At 47.2% G+C, this 20,055-nt stretch overlaps 1 protein-coding gene across 2 annotated transcripts in view; it reads right to left on the reverse strand.

Annotated features, from left to right (window-relative positions):
* Positions 1-13,103, reverse strand: part of YPEL1 (yippee like 1) — a 17,091-nt gene extending 3,988 nt beyond the window's left edge. Inside the window, exons 1-4 of one of the 2 annotated variants that reach the window (XM_057492472.1) lie at positions 12,883-13,103; positions 1,850-2,129; positions 689-732; positions 121-229 (exon numbers count right to left, since the gene is read on the reverse strand). In XM_057492472.1, the coding sequence (XP_057348455.1) occupies positions 121-229; positions 689-732; positions 1,850-2,053 (357 nt within the window). In that variant the 5' untranslated portion in view covers positions 2,054-2,129; positions 12,883-13,103. The remainder of the gene's footprint in view (positions 1-120; positions 230-688; positions 733-1,849; positions 2,130-12,882) is intronic. The other variant, XM_057492473.1, reaches the window with a different exon arrangement.
* Between the last annotated feature and the right edge of the window lie 6,952 nt (positions 13,104-20,055).

The raw sequence follows: 20,055 nt of genomic DNA on the forward strand, positions 1-20,055 counted from the left end.
TTGACCAACACTTTCAGGGAGAGGTCTTAATCCTTTGCAGATTTTGTTTCCATTTGTATGTTTTATTTTTTATAGTAAATTTGAGCCCTCTTTGAATGTCAGAATAAGCCGGTCACTCACATATTTCCACCCAAGCGTGGTTCTGCAGTTCTCACAGTAGATGTCCGCGACGGCGTGCAGGCCGGTGAGGAGCACCCTCTCCTCTGCGGGGCCGCAGCCCACGTTCACCCTGCAGGAAAGGAGGCAGGTGGCGCTGGGGACTGGGGACGGGCATTTCCAGAACCTGGCTCCCACCCTTGGCTGGTATTTTCTTCAGCCAACTGGTTACCAGAAACCCAGCACGTTTCTTTTGAACTCCCTGCCTCCCCGACCCTTGCCCACCACCACCTTTTAAGCAGGAACAGCTTTTATTTCCCCGTGAGAATCCCAAGATGGGACAGGCTGTACAACCATCAAATCCACCAGATGGGCGGAAGCCACACCGTGGGGGCGCTCATTCCTCAGCGTCACCCTTTCCCGAAACTCTCAGGCTACAGAGCACATGCGAGATCACATGCAGACACGGGGGTTCCAAGCCAGCGGTGACGCCTGCCGACACACTCCGGCTGTGGGACGGGCGGAGGTACAGAGGCAGCAAACCCCGTCCGGCAGCGGCCGCGCTGCGCAGGCTAGCGGCAGCCATACTCACACGGCGTTGAAGAGGTAGGCGCGGCCCTGACTTCCCTGGAAAGACTGCAGAGAAGAGAAGCGTATTAAAGGTCTGCTGGGGTTGGGCAGGAGCGACGGCGAGGGCTGGCTGGGGCAGGGCTCTGCAGACCCCGGCCGTCCGGGCCGGACGACGGACACTTCAGGCCTTGGGGGCCGTGCGGCCTCGCGGCAGCCACTACGCTGCACACAGGACGGTAGCCGCACCTGACAAACAGACGAGCGTGGCTGTGACCCAGTAACGCCTCAGAACGGACCGGGGGCCAGATGTGGCCCGCAGGTCAAACCGGAGCCTTCCAACCGCCGGGCCTGCCCACAGAGACGACCCCCCGGGCCGGGGCCCCAACCACTGGTAACAAGCACGGACGGAGGCTGGCCAGGTCCCCCAGGCCGGCGCCTCTAGCAGCCTGCGGCTGGGCCTCCTCCCTCCGCGGTGAGCGTGTGCAGTAACGGTGCAAGGAGGCCAGAGCCCAGGGAGGCGGAGCTGCGGGCGAGGGGTCATGACCTGGGGGGGAGGGGTCGGGACCTGGGCGGGTGCGGAGAGGGAGGGGCCTGTCACTGTTCCCCGGGGCAGCAGGCGCCCCTCCACCAGGTCCGCACCGTCGGAAATGCCCCCCCGTGGCTCACTGTAACCCCCCGTGCTGCCGGGAGCGAGTTCGACTTCAGCAGGGGCGCCCCCCACCCGGCACAGCGCCCAGGGCAGCGGCGAGCTGGTCAGAGCGCCCCTCCCAGGCATTTTCTTGAAAGAGCCCACCTCCCCCATGATGGCTTCCTTTCTTCCCCACCATTCTATGAGTTTGAAAAGCTATTTTCAGATTCTTCCAGACTTCTTTATTCCTTCAGTGTTCTCTGGTTTTACATTAATTTTTCTGCTCTGACAAATGCCCATCTCACTCACTTCATGATCTCTGGGGGTCCCAGCTGCCCTGCCCGCCAAGCCCACCCACTGTGCAAAGGTCGGGGGCAAGACAAGGCACAGCCGCGCCTGATCACGCACGGAACCTCCACCAGTGCTGCCCCTAAGGCTCCAGACTGAGGGCCCAGCGGACCGGAAAGTCACGTGATGCTTGAGTAGTCACCGACCAATCAGGTGCGATAAGCCCTGTTAAGGCACCTCATCAATGTCTAGACACAAACCACTTGCCTTGGATATCAGCTCGTCGTGATTGGCCAGGTGGGTTCTGCAGTGGACGCAGCTGTACGTTCGGTGACAGTTTGGCAGGTAAGCTTGGAAGGTCTTGGGCTTTGTCATCTTCACCGTGTCCGCTGGACCCTCCTCGCTTAGCTCGGCGCCGGCACTCGAAGAACGGCAGCTCTGGGCTCGCCGACAAAGCAGACACTGAAACATGCACGCGAGAGCCGCCGGCGCTCGGGGGGCGTGTGCAGCTGTCCACGCGGCTGGGATGAGAGCGAAGCGTCACGACCTGTCCCAAATCAAGACAAAGCAGCGGGTCGTGGAAAGAACGAAGCGCATCAAGGAAGTGTGTTCAGGAGGCATGGGTTTTGGAGAATGGGGTTGGGGGTGAGCAGGACTAGAAGTTAAAGATCTAATTCTGTATATTAATTAATTGTACACAAATAGAATACTGATGCCTAGTCACTGTTTAGCCATTCTAAATTTAGTTGGAAGTGACAGGTTTACATACAAATAATTTGACAAAAACATTTCGTCAAATACATCTTACAACATGTGGCTTCAGGCAACGTGAAAGCAGCACAGACAGTGAGACCCCATCTAAGTGAGGCTGATGGCGGCCCTGGTCCCATCCTGTCCCAGCCACGGAATTAATGACTCAAAGCATAATGGCATTTAGGAACATGTGTGATGTATCCAGTATTAATTTATCCTTTAAAAATTAAGTATCAGTCCAGAAATAACCCTTGAATATGGCCAAATGGTTTTCAACATGGCTGTCAAAACCATTCAGTGTGGAAAGGACAGTCTTTTCAACAAATGGTGGGGGACAACTGGATATCCACATATGTGAAAGAGCGAAGTTGGACCCTACCTCCCACCGTATACAAAAATTAACTCAAAAAGGATCAAAGACCTAAATATAAGAACTAAAACTATAAAACTCTTAGAAGAAAACAGAGAAGTCTTCATGACATTGATTTGGCAGAAATTTCTTGGAAATAGCACCAAAAGACAGACTTGTATTTAGATTTACAGACGGTAAAATGAGAGGAATGAGGCGGAGGAACTGTATGAAGAGAGAATGATTTCTTCAGTTTTTCCAGAATTGAATAAAGACACCAATCTAAAGACTTAAGCTCAATAATCCTACAAAAAAATAAAAATAAAGCCACACCTGGTCACATAACAATGAAACTATACAACACCAAAGAAAAAGAAATCAAAGTCTTAGAATCATCCAGAAGGGGAGAGAAAATCATCTTTCAACAGAACTTCCCAAGTAGAGCAATGGAACCCAGAAGGCAGCAGGTGAGGTGCTCTTCAGGGCCCTGAAAGATAATGACCTCTATGGGAGAATATATTTGTAAACAACATATCCAACAAGGGGTTAACATCCAAAATATATAAAGAACTCACATGCCTCAACACCCAAGAAGCAAATAAGCCTATTAAAAAATGGGTGGAGGATATGAACAGACACATCTCCAAGAAATTCAGATGGCCAACAGACACATGAAAAGATGCTCCCGCTAATTATCAGGGAAATGCATTGTGGTTTGAATTATGAGATACCACAATGAGATACCACCTCACACCAGTTAGGATGGCCAACATTGAAAAGAATAGGAACAACAAATGCTGGTGAGGATGCGGAGAAAGGGGAACCTTCCTACACTGCTGGTGGGAATGTAAACTATTTCAACCATTGTGGAAAGCAATATGGAGGTTCCTCAAAAAACTAAAAATAGAAATACCATTCCCGGGAATTCCACTCCTAGGAATTTACCCAAAGAAAACAACTCAGATTCAAAAAGACATATGCACCCCTATGTTTATCGCGGCACTATTTACAATAGCCAAGATATGGAAGGAACCTAAGTGTCCATCAGTAGATGAATAGATAAAGAAGATGAGGTACATATACACAGTAGAATATTATTCAGCCATAAGAAAACAAATCCTATCATTAGCAACAACATGGATGGAGCTGGAGGGTATTATGCTCAGTGAAATGAGCCAAGTGGAGAAAGACAAGTACCAAATGATTTCATTCATTTGTGGAGTATAACAACGAAGCAAAACTGAAGGAACAAGACAGCAGCAGACTCACAGACTCCAAGAAGGGACTAGCGGTTACCAAACGGGAGGGGCTTGGGAGGGTGGGTGGGGAGGGAGGGAGAAGGGGACTGAGGGGTATTATGTTTAGTACACATGGTGTGGGGGATCACGGGGAGAACAGTGTATCACAGAGAAGGGACATAGTGGATCTCTGGCATCCTGCTGCACTGATGGACAGTGACTGCATTGGGGTGTGGGTGGGGACTTGATAATATGGGTAAATGTAGTAACCACATTGTTTTTTCATGTGAAACATTCATAAGAGTGTATATCAATAATACCCTAATAAAAAATATATAGTATACTTAATACAAATAAATATATACTAATTATACATAATTTATATGGTATATAGTATATATTTATAATATGTAATTATATAATATATATAGCATATAATATATAGATATATTTAACATAGTACACATTTATAGTATATATATAAAATATAGCATATAAATAATAGTATCAATACATTTATATTTTATTACCTCTTTCAGTGACCAATAGAACAAACACAAACAAGTACGGATGAACAGGGCGGGCACACTACAGCGACAGACCCACGGCCAGGACAAAGCTGTGTCTAAGAGCAGAATCCACACTCACTGGAAGCACACAAAGATTTATAAAAGCCGACCTTACAACTCTCAACAAATTCCCAAATAATGAAACAACAGTATATTCTCTGACCACAATACAATTAAGTTAGAAATCAATAATAAAAAAATAACTAGAAAAATCCTGACATGCTTATAAATTGAGAAATGTATTTCTATATACTTACTCATGGGACTAAGAATAACAGAATTCAGAAAATTTAAACAAACAATAATAAATACTTACTGGAACTTAAAGGGAAATTATAACCTTATATGATATGTGTTAGAAAATAAGACAGGTGTAGTTAACAACCATTTGATCAATAAATATGAGAGATGCCGTCACAAAAAAAAAAAAAAAAGTACACACTTCCAATGGTAAAATAATAAGTAACCGGGATGTAATGAATATAGCCAAGATATTGTAACAGCTTGGTATGGTGATAGCTGGTACCTAGAATTGTCATGTATATAAATGTTGAATCACTATGTTGTACACCTGAAACTAATGTAATGTAATACCGTGTGTCAACTACCCTTCAATAAAAAAATAATTATCTACAAAAAAAAAGAAAATAAGACAGGTGTAATTAATAAGTTAAACACCATCTTTAAGGTAGAAAAGTAACAGAAAAACAGCCCCAAAGAAAACATAAGGAAGAAAATAAATAACAAATAAATTAAACATAAAAGAAAAACATGGCTACACCAGAGAGGATCTACCAAGCTAAAGTTTGTTCTTGGAAGAGATGGGGGCTGACTGATCAGGGCGGGGAAGAGCACACCAGAGGAATAAGTGGCCAGAAATGGAAACAGGATCTCTCCTCCTGTGGATAAGAGTCATGGGTAAGAGGATGCTGGGATCAACTTGAATCAATGTATTTGAAAATGTAAACCACACAGATAAATTTCCAGAAAAAATATAACTTAAAAATATGACTCAAGAAAAAATAAAAACCTGAACAATCTTATATAAACAATACAAAAATCGAATCACTGGTAAAGTTTCCTCTCTCAGTACACACACAAACACACATACACACACAAATCAAACTTCCAGGCCCAGAAAACCTCCCTAGTAAATTCTACTAAACTTCAGGGAAGGAGTAATTCCAATCTGACACTAACACTCCCAGGAAAGAGACGGAGGGAGCGCCCCCCAGCGTCTAACGCAGGAAGCTCAACCCGGTAACTAAGCTGACCAGGGCAGTGAAAGAACGAAATGAATTCACTGTCATTTTCTTCTCAAGAACCTAGATGCAAACACCCTAACCAATTACCAACAAACAGAATCTAATACTATTTTAAAAGGATAATAAAATACAATAAAGTTGACTTAGTCACACAAATATAAGATCATTTAACATTAGAATATTTAGCTAATAAAATTTACCAATTGTTCTCTTAATCTTTTCATCTCCACAGGTGCAGAAAAAGCATCTGACAATTAACATCCATTCACAATTTGAAAAACATTCAAAGCAGACTAAGAATATCAGGGAACTTCCTTATCCATTAAGAGACAGCTAAAAACCCCCACAGTACCATTAACCCCATGCTTAATGGTAAAACTTAGAAAACACTGTTTCTGAGATAAGGAATAAATTAGGTTGCCCTCTACAGCTCCACGATCGTTCACTAGGACCAGAAGTCCCAGGCAGCTCGGAGGTCTGCAAGAGCAGGAAACAGGCATAAAGATTGTGAGGGAAAATGCACTCTTATGTGCCAGGATAACAACACAAAATAAGAATAATCCCAAGCCTGGAACACCTTTATAGAGAATATTATACAGCTTTGAGGGGCATTACAGAAGACCTGAGTAAACAGGTGGAGAGCTATACCAGAAAAGAGAAAGAGGGCACATTGCAACTGTCCGATGCAGCAGCTAAGCTCAACCTGATACACTAAACCTCAGGCCAGGACTGGGGGATGTTGGTAATAAAGGAATCCTCCCCTACATACTTTTTATTACAATTTTTAAATTAAGGTATTATTGATATACACTCTTGTGAAAGTTTCACATGAAATACAATGTGGTTAGTACATCCACCCATATTATTGAGTTCCCCCCATACCCATTGCAGTCACTGTCCATCAGTCTCTACATACTTTTTAAATTAAATGCAACTCAAATCAAAAGGGGTATGTGTGTGTTTGCATGCACATTTGATTTTAAAATTGACTCTAGAAGTGTCTATAGCATCTCTGGCTGGGTCTGAAAAATTGAGCTGGCAAGGATTGACACAAGAAAGGCGTACAGATTGTGTTGAGCTTTTACATGTCCCTGCGAACCTGCACGAGAGGATGGAGACCTGAAGACCTGTCCAGAGCCAGAAGCTTCCATACCTTTCAGGCAAAGAAACAACTGTGAAGTTGTTTCTGTGAAGAACTGACAAGGCGGCGAGGCCTGGGCTGGAGGGAGTCCCCAGTGAAGTCGCAAGACAGGGTGAATTCAAGAAGGTTGGTTTGTACTGATCTCTCAGCCCCAAACTCCCCTTCTTTGGCAAGAAAAATGTCTTCCCTCCTCCTGGCCAGGGAGGGCACCTTTCACATGGGCATTTTACGACCTGTTCCAGGGAAAACAGGTGAGGTGGGAGGTCAGAGTGACCTTCCTGCTTGTGCCATTTTCTCAGATTCCTCCAGCTTAAGACATTCGATATGTCAAGCTGACATATTTCAGGGTGCTGGGTCCTGAACCCCATCATATCAAAGGCCAAAAACTGGTCAGGACACTCTTTGAGAGACAGCCACCTCTGTGCAAGAGGTGCCGGTGCAGGACAGGAGGCGGGCCAGCGAGAGCTGGAAGCAGGCCTGAAACAGACCTACGGAGACACGAAGCCAGACACGGCCAAGGCGGCGCCACAACTCACTGGCAAAGAGGTTTTTCCAGAAAATGGCGTATAATTGGGTATCTACAGGAAAAGAAAAACAAAGTTGGATCGTATTGTATGCCATAAACAAAAATCACCAGCTCATCACATTTCCCAACAGAGGAAGCCTGCTAGCAGTACTGAGAGGACATTTCCGTACAAGGGACACACGCTCACACCCATACATCTGTTTTGCAAAATAAAGCCCATTTCGTTCTCCAACATATGGTCTCCACAACCAAGGGTTAAGGTATTTCTGAATTAGTCTGATTACATTAGGTTTTCCCAATTAGTGATTCCCAAAACCTTAATCATTCCCCGCACTGGCTGCCATTAAGTCATGTGCCAATCTTGAATTTTTCCCTGAGTTTCTTGAGAATCAAGGACAGGACGTCACATTAGTCCCAGCACATTTCACTGGACTGTATCTGCTGCCTCAGGCTCCTGGGTCCTTTATCAATTTGAGCGCTGGCATCCCTCCCACTTCTGATAAGCTCGCCAGCGTGCCCCAGGGAGGTCACTGGTTACCAACGCCGGTAAGGAAGGAAGGAATTCATTTTCACTTCGTATCTTATTGAGTCTGTTTTAATATCTTCAACTGAGTTTTTCACATTTTATTGAAAGGAGCCTTAAATTACTAAACTTCTGTCTGAGCTCCTGTACCCTTTCCTCGGGTTTCCCTCTCATGAAGGTTGTAGGGCCCCTCAGGGGCTGTCACCGCCCCACCTGAAAGACACTGGTGGAGAACTACAGAAACTGCCCTCCACTTTATCTCATTTTGATCCATAATCAGCATGGGGGCACCCCCTCGTGTGACCTGTAGTTACCTCTGCATGGGACAGGACCTTTAAAAGTTGCAACTTGCCAGGAGTTTTCTGTGGGCTGTGGGAGGCTCAGTGCCACGCACAGCTGTCATTCCACGGCAGGCTCTCCAGGATGGCCCCCACTACGAGGAGCCCTCTGCCTCCTGGGCCACTGGCGGTCCTGAAGGCCCCTTTCCTGGGAGCAGCCCGGTGGCGGGCTCCTGCCACCTCTACTGGGCCCGGCCCATGCTCCGTGCTCACGGGCAGCCCTTCAAAGGCAGGGTGTGCCTCACGTGTCACCTTCTCAGCCCTTCCCTCCACCTCTCACCACCCCAAAGGGGTCCCTGCAGAGCAGAGGCCAGGCCCGGATTCACGGGTCACTGAGCAGCACATTGTGTGAATTTTAACTTGACTTTAAAATGGGACTCCACTGTCGCACAGGGCAAACACAGCCAAGTCTTCAGGCAACCAGTGTGCAAATAGGCATTTACAACAAGATCTGGCAAGCCAGGAGCCACCCTGGGGTAACTCTAAGGCCCCACACCGACTATGGTCCCTGCCTGGGTCTGGCAGCGGCCATCCCCCAGAAAGATATTAGTATGGGGCAATTTTTTAGAGCAAAAAAAACAGTATTTTGGATTCCAGAAATTTCTCTCCTAAAATAGCATGTATAATTTAAGAGAACGTGACTCAGGCCATGTCCATATGGTGCCGTCACCAGGCTCCTACAGACAAAAACACTGAGAAGTAGACCTACACGGAGCAGCCGGGCCACTCAGGGGATGGAGGGGGGTGCTGCCCAGGCACTGGGGGCCCCCCTCTCGCTTTAAGCACCGCTGGACCCTTGTGCCCACAGGGCCCCATTCTGTTGCCCATGTTCTTTCACTTTTCCTCATGGCAGTACCTCCGCCTGGCACGCAGGCTTGAGGTGCAGTCCTCCACCTCTCCTGGGAGCAGGCTAGGAAGTGGACCTGTCGGGGTCAGAGGACTGGGGTCTGCACTGGTGGAGAGCGAACATTCTCCAACAGATGCATGACAGCCCGAGGTCATGGCAGGCAGCACAGGCAGGGATGTCTGTGTACATCCCAGAAAACGAAACCCAGCAGCCCTGAAGGGCCTGCCAGCCAGGCCGGAGAGAGAACTAAATGAATTAGCAGCAGCAGCCCTAAGAGAGCCACGTACTTATTAGCCCCACTGTGCAGACACAGAAATGAGGCCCAGAGGTTAACCACCCTGCCAAGCTGCACACCTGGAAGATGCGGAGCTGGGATCAAAGCCAGTTTACACCCTGGGCCACTCTGCCTGTCAGAAACATCAACGGGTGGGAACACAATGACACACATCAAAGGTATATCACACCGTTAACTGTCTTACATCCAAGCAAGGTGGCAAAGATTTTTTAAAACTCGGTGACACCACTGGTGCGGGCACACAGGTATGCAGCCACTTGGTAGTGCCTATCAGTGATCTCAGGCCAACATCCGGGAACCTAGGGTCCATCCTGGGCATTTACCTCCAGAATGACCTGCACATGTGCAAAATAAAGGGCTAAAACAAAGGTTGCTACAATATTGCCTATAATAACAAGCAGCAGAAACCATCTCAAGTCTACCCACAAGAGACTGGCAAATGCCACGATAAACACATGCAGACATTCCAGGGGGCACCGCAGGCTGGAGACAGGGATAGTAGGAAGGTGGCTTCCTCTTCACTGTTTTTTAACTTTTCATTTTGATACCAAGTGTTATACTGACTATTCAAACTTGCACACACAGACCTGGAAAGACCTGGAAGGTTCCCTCAAAGGGCAACAGCACAGGTGTGATTTGCCTGTGGCAATACCAGCTTCTCTGTACACACACAGACTTCCTTCCTACATGCGTCACAGGATGAAGGGCTTTTCTCCACACTCCAGGAATGGCGGCCCTGGTGAGCACTGCACCCACGGGGAGGGGTCAAGAGACTCCCTCAGTGCCCCCACCGATGCAGTGCCCCCAGGAAGGCCCCTCACAGGCCCCCACCTGCCCCGCCTCTCTGGGGATTTCAGCGGGTCTCAGCAACTCCACTGCCCCCGGGGCCTGTCCCCAGCTCTCCTCCTCCTGCCTGTGTCTCCTGCGAGAGGACTGATGAACAGGTGGGCGCTGTGCCGCTGAAGAACCAGTGATGTACCCTTTTTACTTTTCCCACTAGTAACCAAGCTTCCCCCAGCCAAGGCCCTGGGACACATCCTAGCAGAGGTCTCCGGCTTCCTTGCTAAGAACATGATGAAGGGAAGACGCAGGCCCACAAAGGCAAGGCTGGCCTTCTCGGCTGACCCAGAAGACTGACGGGAGGGGATGAACAAGATCAGGAATCCCCAACTATCTTACTAGTCACATGCAAACTGAAACCTGATCAAAGATTTGAGGCCCCGACTAGCGGCAAAGGAACAACCAGAGCCACAGAGGAGTGGGAATGGCCAGCACCCAGGGGAGAGCGTGCCGAGCCCGGGAGGGCAGGAGGCGGCGCAAGGGGCTGGCAGGTGAGGTCTGGCAGGAGACAGGCTGCCGGGCAGCAAGGCTGAAAGATGTGACGCAGACTGTGCCATACGTGGTGGCTGTGGGGGCCTCAAGCCAAGCTGTCACCTTATCTGTAAAATGGGGGACACACTCAGTTCACGGGGCAGTCCAGAGAATCACACGTGTTGCTGTTAGTTTGGAGGAAGTTGGCAAGCTCATCTCGACTCCTCACAAGGCCCCAGGGAGGACCCTCCGGGGTGGGCACTTCCACGGGCTGGCTCCAAGATTTCCGCTTTACTGTCATGAGAGGGCAGGTGCCAGCAGCTTCCTGGTGTCTGTCACAGGAGGAATGGTGGCTTCTTTCCTGAATCCAGCGCACACTGCCCTCCCCAGAGCCCTCAGCCCTGTGTCTTGGCTGTTCAGAACTTTCTCCAATTTCTCCAAAATCTCTTGTCAGAATTCCCACTCTCTAGAGGTCTTGCTGATCAGCACATCTAGCTTTCTAAAAATTTAAAACCAAATGAATCTGGAATGAGGAGTGTCGGAGAATGGTTTTAAAGCAGGGGGACTTCTATTGCTTCTTCATATTCTAAACCATTTTCCATATTCTAAACTATTTTCCATTTATCAGTCCTCCAGGGAGAAACAGACATTAAAACTACATGGCAGCCCCCTGGCCTCTCCACTCCCATCCCTGCCCGCCACAGGAACTTAGATATTACAGGAACACTGCTTTCAACATAAAGAGCTCTATACATCTCAGTGCTGCAAAACTGGAAAGACTTAATGTGTGGAGTCGGGCTAAAACAACATATCCATGTCAGGTTTTAATTTTGGCAGCTGTGTGGTGGTGATGTGGGACAGTAACAAGGGAGAACACTGGTGTGGCCATACTGGGACTGCAACTTTCATGTGACTCTAAAGTCATTCCAAAAGGAGAAGTTCGCTTAAAAGCAAAACTACTGCTCAGATTGGAAATTAAGATTATTCTTTTTTTTTTTTTAATGCCCCATACAGGCCAGTCCCTGCACTGTCTTGGGATAGGACATGATTTTGTCCTGGGCCTTGCTCTGAGGGCCTCCCACAGTAGAAGGCACTCTCTACCCCTGCACAATGTGCGGCGAGGGAGCCTAGGGGTGTAGGAGGGCCTCAGTATTGGCATTCCTCAGACATACCACTACTGCGGCCTGGGAGCCCACAGCTAGGGGAGGGGAGCCAGGGCAGGATTATAAAACTCAGCGCCGGCTCCTAGACTGGGACAGGGGCTCAGCAAGCATTTGTCACATCTACCAACAGGGAGCGGAGGCTGGAGGGCGTACAGATGACAGGAGATGGGCAGAGACACCCGGAAAGGTTCCCCAGCGGAGGTAAGCATCCTGCTAAGGCCTTGGGCAGCTAGGAGTGAGAGCCTGGTGGGCGGAGAGAATACATTTTTTTTTGGCAAAGGAAACAACAGGTTAAGGTGTGTACGTTTTGGACAGAAAGAGGAAGAAGAAATGCAGTTGAACAAAGAAAGCTTGGGGGTGGGGAACCTGGTGTCTTTCCAGGCCATTAAGGATCTACAATGGAATTCCAGCCTAGAACTGGCTACATAACTTGGACATCAAAGATGTCCACCAGAGACAGGCCTGAGGAGAGGGACCCTACTGGCCGGTTTCCAAAGCCAAGGCTTTTACGAGCTCTGCCTTAATGAACCCAGTGCCTCAAGGGGAGCGCTAAAACGGACAGTTCATCTGGGTCGCCAGCTTGATGTGGCCAACTTGAAATAAACATTCCTAGGAGACCTCTTTTGTCATTTCCTTCCCCAATCGCGACTTTTTTTTTTTAAGAGGGAAAGACCTACTGTCATCGGGCTTCTACTTCATTCTCTAATTTTTTCGTGGCCAGGGTGGGGAGGGGGCGGAGACAAGCAGGGAAGAAAGCGGGGAAAAAACAAAGATTAGGCTTTGCGGTCCGCTCCAAAAAGGAGGGAGCCAAGCAGCAACAAACCAGAAAATCAGACCAGACGAAATGGACGGCGGCGCGGCCCGCCCCGCCCCGCCGTCCGGACGCCCAACAGGTGCCTCCGCGCCCCGCCCGCAGCCGCAGGTCCGCCGGGCGCCGCCGAGCTGCCGCCCGCGCCGCAGGGGCAGGCCCGCCAGTACTCACGGCCGCTCGGCGGTCCGCGCCCCGGCCCGCAGCGCCCATCCGGCCCGGACCCCCGTCAGCGCGGGCTCGGCTCCCAGGCGGCCACGGCGCTGCCCGGCACGCGCTGCGGCCGTTGGCGCCCTGGCAGGGCGCGAGGCATCCTCCCGCCGCCGCCCCGCGGGCCGCCTGCCCTTTGTTTTGGAGCCGCTGCCCGGCCGCGCCGCCGTTAACGGCCTCGGAACGCGGCGCCGGCCAATCAGCGCGCCGCGTCGCCCGCGCCCCGCCCCTGCATCCCGCCCCTCCTCGCGCGCCCCCGCCCCGCGCGCCTCCGCCCTGAAAGCTAGGCTGGCTCGCTCTCCGTGGGGCTGAAAGGGTGCACGTGCCACGGGGCGCGCCGCGCTCCCATTGGCAGGCCCGCGAGCGCGGCCTGGGAGCCAGCCTATGAGAGCTGAGGGGGGCGGGGCAGGGCGCATGGGGCGGGGCGGGGAGCGGGCGGGCCCGACGAGGAGCGCAGGCGCGGGTTGGCCAGAGAGTCGGGGAAGTCCACAGGTCGGCCGCCCCTCCAGTACGCGTGAGTTGGCCGAGGACACGCCGGGTCCACAGCTTCTTGGGCCGAAGCGAGCTGTGCGGGTGGCCGACGCGGGGCCAGGACTTTCTGGCCGGACCTCTCCGCGACCCGGTCCGCAGAGTACCGGGTTGTCTGCGCTCAACGTTCCGACCACCCTAACTCTCCAATCCGCTCTACCTGGGAACCCTGGTTCTGCCCCGAAACCCCCAAACCGGACCCGGCAAGAAGCCCCATCCTCGGGCTGCGCTCCCGGCCCCCCAGGCAGCTCGCCCCTCTCTGCGTCCACACTTGGCCCTGAACACTTCTTATGTCGTTTTGTTGGCCACACAGCCTTTCTCTGTAGATTTTTTAATTACACAATTTTTCAAAGCATACTGCACATTTCTATGCACGTTAGCATCCTCTACATTTGCTCTCTGCAATGCATGTATCTGTAGAGAGCTCTGCGTGTTTGTGGGTGTGCCCCGATTTGTCAGAACTCGGTCATTCTGCTAGGCTCTGGTCCCCTCCGATCCCCTGCTTCCCGAGACCCAGCTGAGACGCGGGAACTCAGCTGAAGAGTTTTATAGATGAACGTCAGCATCTTAGTATCTTTTCATTAACTGTTAAGTCTTTCAGGTCTCCTTCCATTTCCAACTGGGTTTGCTTTATCTTGTGAATTTTCAAAATTCCTGTGATTGTATTAAACATAAGCTGTCGTTTTTGCTATTATCTTTTTTTTGATAATATCTATTATTTTGAAAGTATCTTTCAGCCGGTCCTTAGTGGAAAGAAAAAATCCTAACTTGGTATGAGCCAGAGTTTATGTGATTTTGTATCTTGCTTTTTGAAAGGGCCTTTTTCTGTTACTGCAGTTTTTAATAAATATTTTCAGTAGCTGCACAGTATTAACCTTAACATCCCTAATATCTAACTATGTGTGGTGGTTGGTCACTTTATTTCCACAGACCCTTTTATTCTTTGAAAACTCTAGCACCAGATCCACTATTGTTTTTTACATTAAGTTCCTAATTTCATTCTTGGAGACCCAGCTTTCTCTTAAAATCTGAATGTAGCAGGTCTATGCACCAGAGGTGCTGCCAGTACCCTGGCCTGTCAGCTCACTGGCCCCTCTCCCGGAAGGAGCTTGTCCTGTGCATGACCCCAGATACAGACCCCCTTGCTAGCCACTTACCAGAGCCTTTCAGATGTTTTTAACTATGACCACATTTTATGGGTACAAAGTTTCTGCTTGGGCTGATGAGAAATTTTGGGAATAGATAGTGGGGATGGTTGCACAACAATGTGAATACTTAATGCCGTTGAATTATACAAACTCGTTAAAATGGCAAATTATATACACACACACACAATCTATTTATCTCCACAATAAAAAATAGCAGAATACATTTTACATTATGATCATGTACACATATATGAGGGAAAAGTTTTATGATTCAATACTTACTCTAGTGTATGGCCCTAACATTTTCTGTTGTTCTGTTTTTATTAATGACATCCTGCATACGACTCTCCACATGATCTCACAAGGCGACCACCCACCGGCTGGTCACCAGCCTCCAAGGCCTCTGTTCCAGGCAGCCTTCTCGGCACTAAGAGCGGCAACTCCCCACTGCCTCCCTACCTGGTGGCTGCCCTCATCCCTCTGCCCCGTCCTCACACCACCTACTTGCCCAGCAGACCCTGTCCTGGGTAAACGCGACTCTCTGTGTCGCTGGAGAAGCACTTGACCTGGGGACACTGGTCCCTGGGGCAGTACAATCCTCCCGACAACCCTACACCTGCCCTGCCTCCCGTGTCCATTCAGGCTGCCACCTTCCAGCGAGGTGGTTCCCACGCCTGCCAGCCGGCTCCACCCCGCTTAACTGAAAACATTGATGTTGAGGGATGGGGGGGTCCCTGCTCCACCCACCATACTGTCCCATGAATCCCTTTGCTGTGTCCTCTGAGGCCCCAGTGTCCCCTGTCCGTGCTGTCCATCCCGTGCATGCTGGAGGGTCACTCCAGCCACGGCACCTCTTTCTCCTGCCTCCCTGGGCCCCTTTTACTGTCAGCAAGTGAGACACGCTGTCATCTCTATATTATGCTTCATAGCACCTGCTTCCCAGCAACTCTTGAAAGCAAGACTGCCCAGGAGCAGCTATTACCACACGTCCTGCCTGGGCTCAGCCGCATCTTACTGGATGGTCCAAATGCATCTTGTATACCTGGTTGCTTTGTTTGTTTCTTTTTTTTTTTTTACTTACTTAATTTTTTAATTTTTTATTAAGGTATGATTGATATACACTCTTATGAAGGTTTCACATGAAAAAACAATGTGGTTACTACATTTACCCATATTATCAAGTCCCCACCCCACACCCCAATGCAGTCACTGTCCATCAGTGTAGTAAGATGCCACAGATTCACTATTTGCCTTCTCTGTGCTACACTGTTCTCCCCATGATCCCCCCACACCATGTGTACTAAACATAATACCCCTCAATCCCCTTCTCCCTCCTTCCCCAACCACCCTTCCACATTCCTCCCCTTTGGTAACCACTAGTTCATTCTTGGAGTCTGTGAGTCTGCTGCCATTTTGTTCCTTCAATTTTGCTTCCTTGTTATACTCCAAAAATGAGGAAAATCATTTGGCATTTGTCTTTCTCCACCTGGCTTATTTCACTGAGCATAATGTTCTCCAGCTCCATCCATGTTGTCGCAATGGTACGATTTGTTTCTTTCTTATGACTGAATAGTATTCCATTGTGTATATGTACCACATCTTCTTTACCCATTCATCTACTGATGGACACTTAGGTTGCTTCCATATCTTGGCTATTGTAAAAAGTGCTGCAAAAACACAGGGGTGCATATGTCTTTTTGAATCTGAGAAGTTGAATTATTTGGGTAAATTCCAAGGAGTGGGATTCTGGGGTCAAATGGTATTTCTATTTTTAGTCTTTCCAGGAACCTCCATATTGCTTTCCACAATGGTTGAACTAGCTTACATTCCCACCAGCAGTGTAGGAGGGTTCCCCTTTCTCCACATCTTTGCCAGCATATGTTGTTATTAGTCTTTTCGATGCTGGCCATCCTTACTGGTATGAGGTGATATCTCATTGTGGTTTTAATTTGCATTTCCCTGATGATTAGTGATGAGGAGCATCTTTTCATGTGTCTGTTGGCCATCTGAATTTCTTCTTTGGAGAACTATCTCTTCGTATCCTCTGCCCATTTGTTAATTAGGTTACTTGCTTTTTGGGTGTTGAGGTGTGTAGGTCCTTTACATATTTTGGATGTTAACCCCTTGTTGGATGTGTCATTTACTAATAAATTCACCTACTGTAGGATGCCTTTTTGTTTTGTTGATGGTATCCTTTGCTGTACAAAAACTTTTTAGTTTGATGTAGTCCCATGAGTTCATTTTTGCTTTTGTTTCCCTTTCTTGAGGAGATGGGTTCAGGAAGAAGTTGCTCATGCTTATATTCAGGAGGTGTTTGCCTATGTTGTCTTCTAAGAGTTTTATGGTTTCATGACTTACATTCAAGTCTTTAATCCATTTCAAGGTTACTTTTGTATATGGGGTTAAACAATAATCCAGTTTCATTCTCTTGCATGTAGCTGTCCAGTTTTGCCAACACCAGCTGCTGAAGAGGGTGTCATTTCCCCATTGTATGTCTATGGCTCCTTTATCATATATTAATTGACCATAATATATGGTTGGGTTTATATCAGGGCTCTCTAGTCTGTTCCATTGGTCTATGGATCTGTTCTTGTGCCAGTACCAAATTGTCTTGATTACTGTGACTTTGTAGTAGAGCTTGAAGTTGGGGAGTGTAATTCCCCCTGCTTTATTCTTCCTTCTCAGGATTGCTTTGGCTATTTGAGGTCTTTTGAATTTTATCAAACATTTAGTGAAGACCTAATACCCATTCTCCTTAAAGTTTTTCCATATGAATTTTATGTGGTTCCATATGAATTTTATGATGATTTTCTCTAGTTCGTTGAAGAATGCTGTTTGTATTTCGATAGGAATTGCATTGAATCTGTAGATTGCTTTAGGCAGGATGGCCATTTTGACAATATTCATTCTTCCTATCTATGAGCACAGGATGTGTTTCCATTTATTGGCATCTTCTTTAATTTCTCTCATGAGTGTCTTGTAGTTTTCAGAGTATAGGCCTTTCACTTCCTTGGTTAGGTTTATTCTTTTTGATGCAATTGTGAATGGAATTGTTTTCCTGATTTCTCTCTCTGCTAGTTCATCATTAGTGTATAGGAATGCCACAGATTTCTGTGTATTAATTTTGTATCCTGCAACTTTGCTGAATTTAGATATTAGATCTAGTAGTTTTGGAGTAGATTCTTTAGGGTTTTTTTGTTGTTGTTTTTGTTTTTTTATTGAAGGGTAGTTGACAACAGTATTGCATTACATTAGTTTCAGGTGTACAACACAGTGATTCAACATTTATATACATGATAATTCTAGGTACCAGGTATCACCATACCAAGTTGTTACAATATTTTGACTATATTCCTTATGCTATACATTACATCCCGGTTACTTATTTATTTTACAATTGGAAGTGTGTTTATATATATATATATATATATATATATATATATATATTTTGTGAGGACATCTCTCATATTTATTGATCAAATAGTTGTTAACCACAATAAATTTCTGTATAGGGGGGTCAATACTCAATGCACAATCATTAATCCACCCCAAGCCTAATTTTCGTCAGTCTCCAATCTTCTGAGGCATAACAAACAAGTTCTTACATGGAGTACAAATTCTTACATAGTGAATAAGTTACATGGTGAACAGTACAAGGGCAGCCATCACAGAAACTTTTGGTTTTGTTCATGCATTATGAACTATACACAGTCAGTTCAAATATGAATATTCATTTGATTTTTAAACTTGATTTATATGTGGATACCACATTTCTCTCTTTATTATTATTATTTTTAATAAAATGCTGAAGTGGTAGGTAGATACAAGATAAAGGTAGAAAACATAGTTTAGTGTTGTAAGAGAGCAAATGTAGATGATCAGGTGTGTGCCTGTAGACTATGTGTTAATCCGAGCTAGACAAGGGCAATAAAACATCCACGTATGCAGAAGATTTCTCTCAGAACGGGGGGGGTGAGGTTCTAAGCCTCACCTCTGTTGATCCCCAGTTTCTCACCTGATGACCCCCCTGCGACTGTGCCTGTCTTAGGTTGTTCCTCCCTTGAGGAATCTTACCCGTCTCTGGCTAACCAGTCATCTTCCGGGGCCATACAGGGAAATGTTAAGTTGGTAAGTGAGACGGAAGCCTTATTGTTTGAAAAGGTTAGCTTTTTACTTCTTTGCATATTTATGCCCTGTGGCTTCTATGCCCAGCATTTGTCTTGAGGTGTCTTTACCACTTGGAAGAATTATGATACTCGGTAAATTCGACATGTGGCACGAGTTCTATTTAAAGGTTGTGATTAGGTAGGAAGGAGAAAAGCTATAGAAGTAGCAGGCAGAAGAAAACCTGGGAAGATTGATTATTTCTTTGACATATCTTCTTGTAGAGTAACTTCAGCATGGATAGGTTTTAAGCTACTAATTAAATTGCGCACACACATTAACATAATAGGAGTATAGTTACCTAACCAAAGCATACCTGTAATTACCAGCCATCTCCAGTGAAACCAAGAAAACCAGTTAGGCACCTTAGGCATTTGTGAAAACTTATCTATGATATGGTGGATATTGTCCGACTGAACTTAAACAGTCTGAGAGAATTCAGATAAACTAGAACAACCCATTCCTGGGGACTGTTCAAATCCCATATGTTCTTTTAACGATAAATAGTCTGTGGTTGTAAGATTTTGGAGCGCTACAATTTGCACTTCTCCTAATTCTTGGTTGAGTTCCAACAGTATAGATCCAGTCAAATTTGTTGTTTTACTGTATGCACAGGCCAGCTTAGATATCTCCTTCCTCATTCCCATGGCAAGTCCAGGAGCTGGTGGGATGAGTGCATCTACAGCTGTAGCAGTGCGTGGATCTTTGTTGGGGTTTTTTGATGATCATCTTCTGGCATGAGTCTTCCCGAGAGTGCTGATGTTGGAAGTTCTTTTTCATATCGTATCTTAGTTCATTTTCGGGGTAGCCCAATTAGGCTTTGATCCTCTGTATAAACACAAACAGACCCTTTGCCTACACTTTTATATGCCCTTTATATCATTGTGTAGAACTCATTAGAGGTCACCACATAGGAACTGCTTTTTTTTTTTTAATCATTAATCTACACTTACATGACGAATACTTTGTTTACTAGGCTCTCCCCTATACCAGGTCCCCCCTATATACTCCTTTACAGTCACTGTCCATCAGCGTAGCAAACTGTTGTAGAATCACTACTTGTCTTCTCTGTGTTGTACAGCCCTCCCCTTTCTCCCACCCCGCTATGGATGCTAATCTTAATACCCCTCTTTTTCTGCCCCCCCTTATCCCTCCCTACCCACCCATCCTCCCCAGTCCCTTTCCCTTTGGTACCTGTTAGTCCATTCTTGAGTTCTGTGATTCTGCTGCTGTTTTGTTCCTTCAGTTTTTCCTTTGTTCTTATATTCCACAGATGAGTGAAATCATTTGGTATTTC

Source organism: Manis pentadactyla, chromosome 14 (genome assembly GCF_030020395.1).
Source record: "Manis pentadactyla isolate mManPen7 chromosome 14, mManPen7.hap1, whole genome shotgun sequence".
Taxonomy (NCBI): domain Eukaryota; kingdom Metazoa; phylum Chordata; class Mammalia; order Pholidota; family Manidae; genus Manis; species Manis pentadactyla.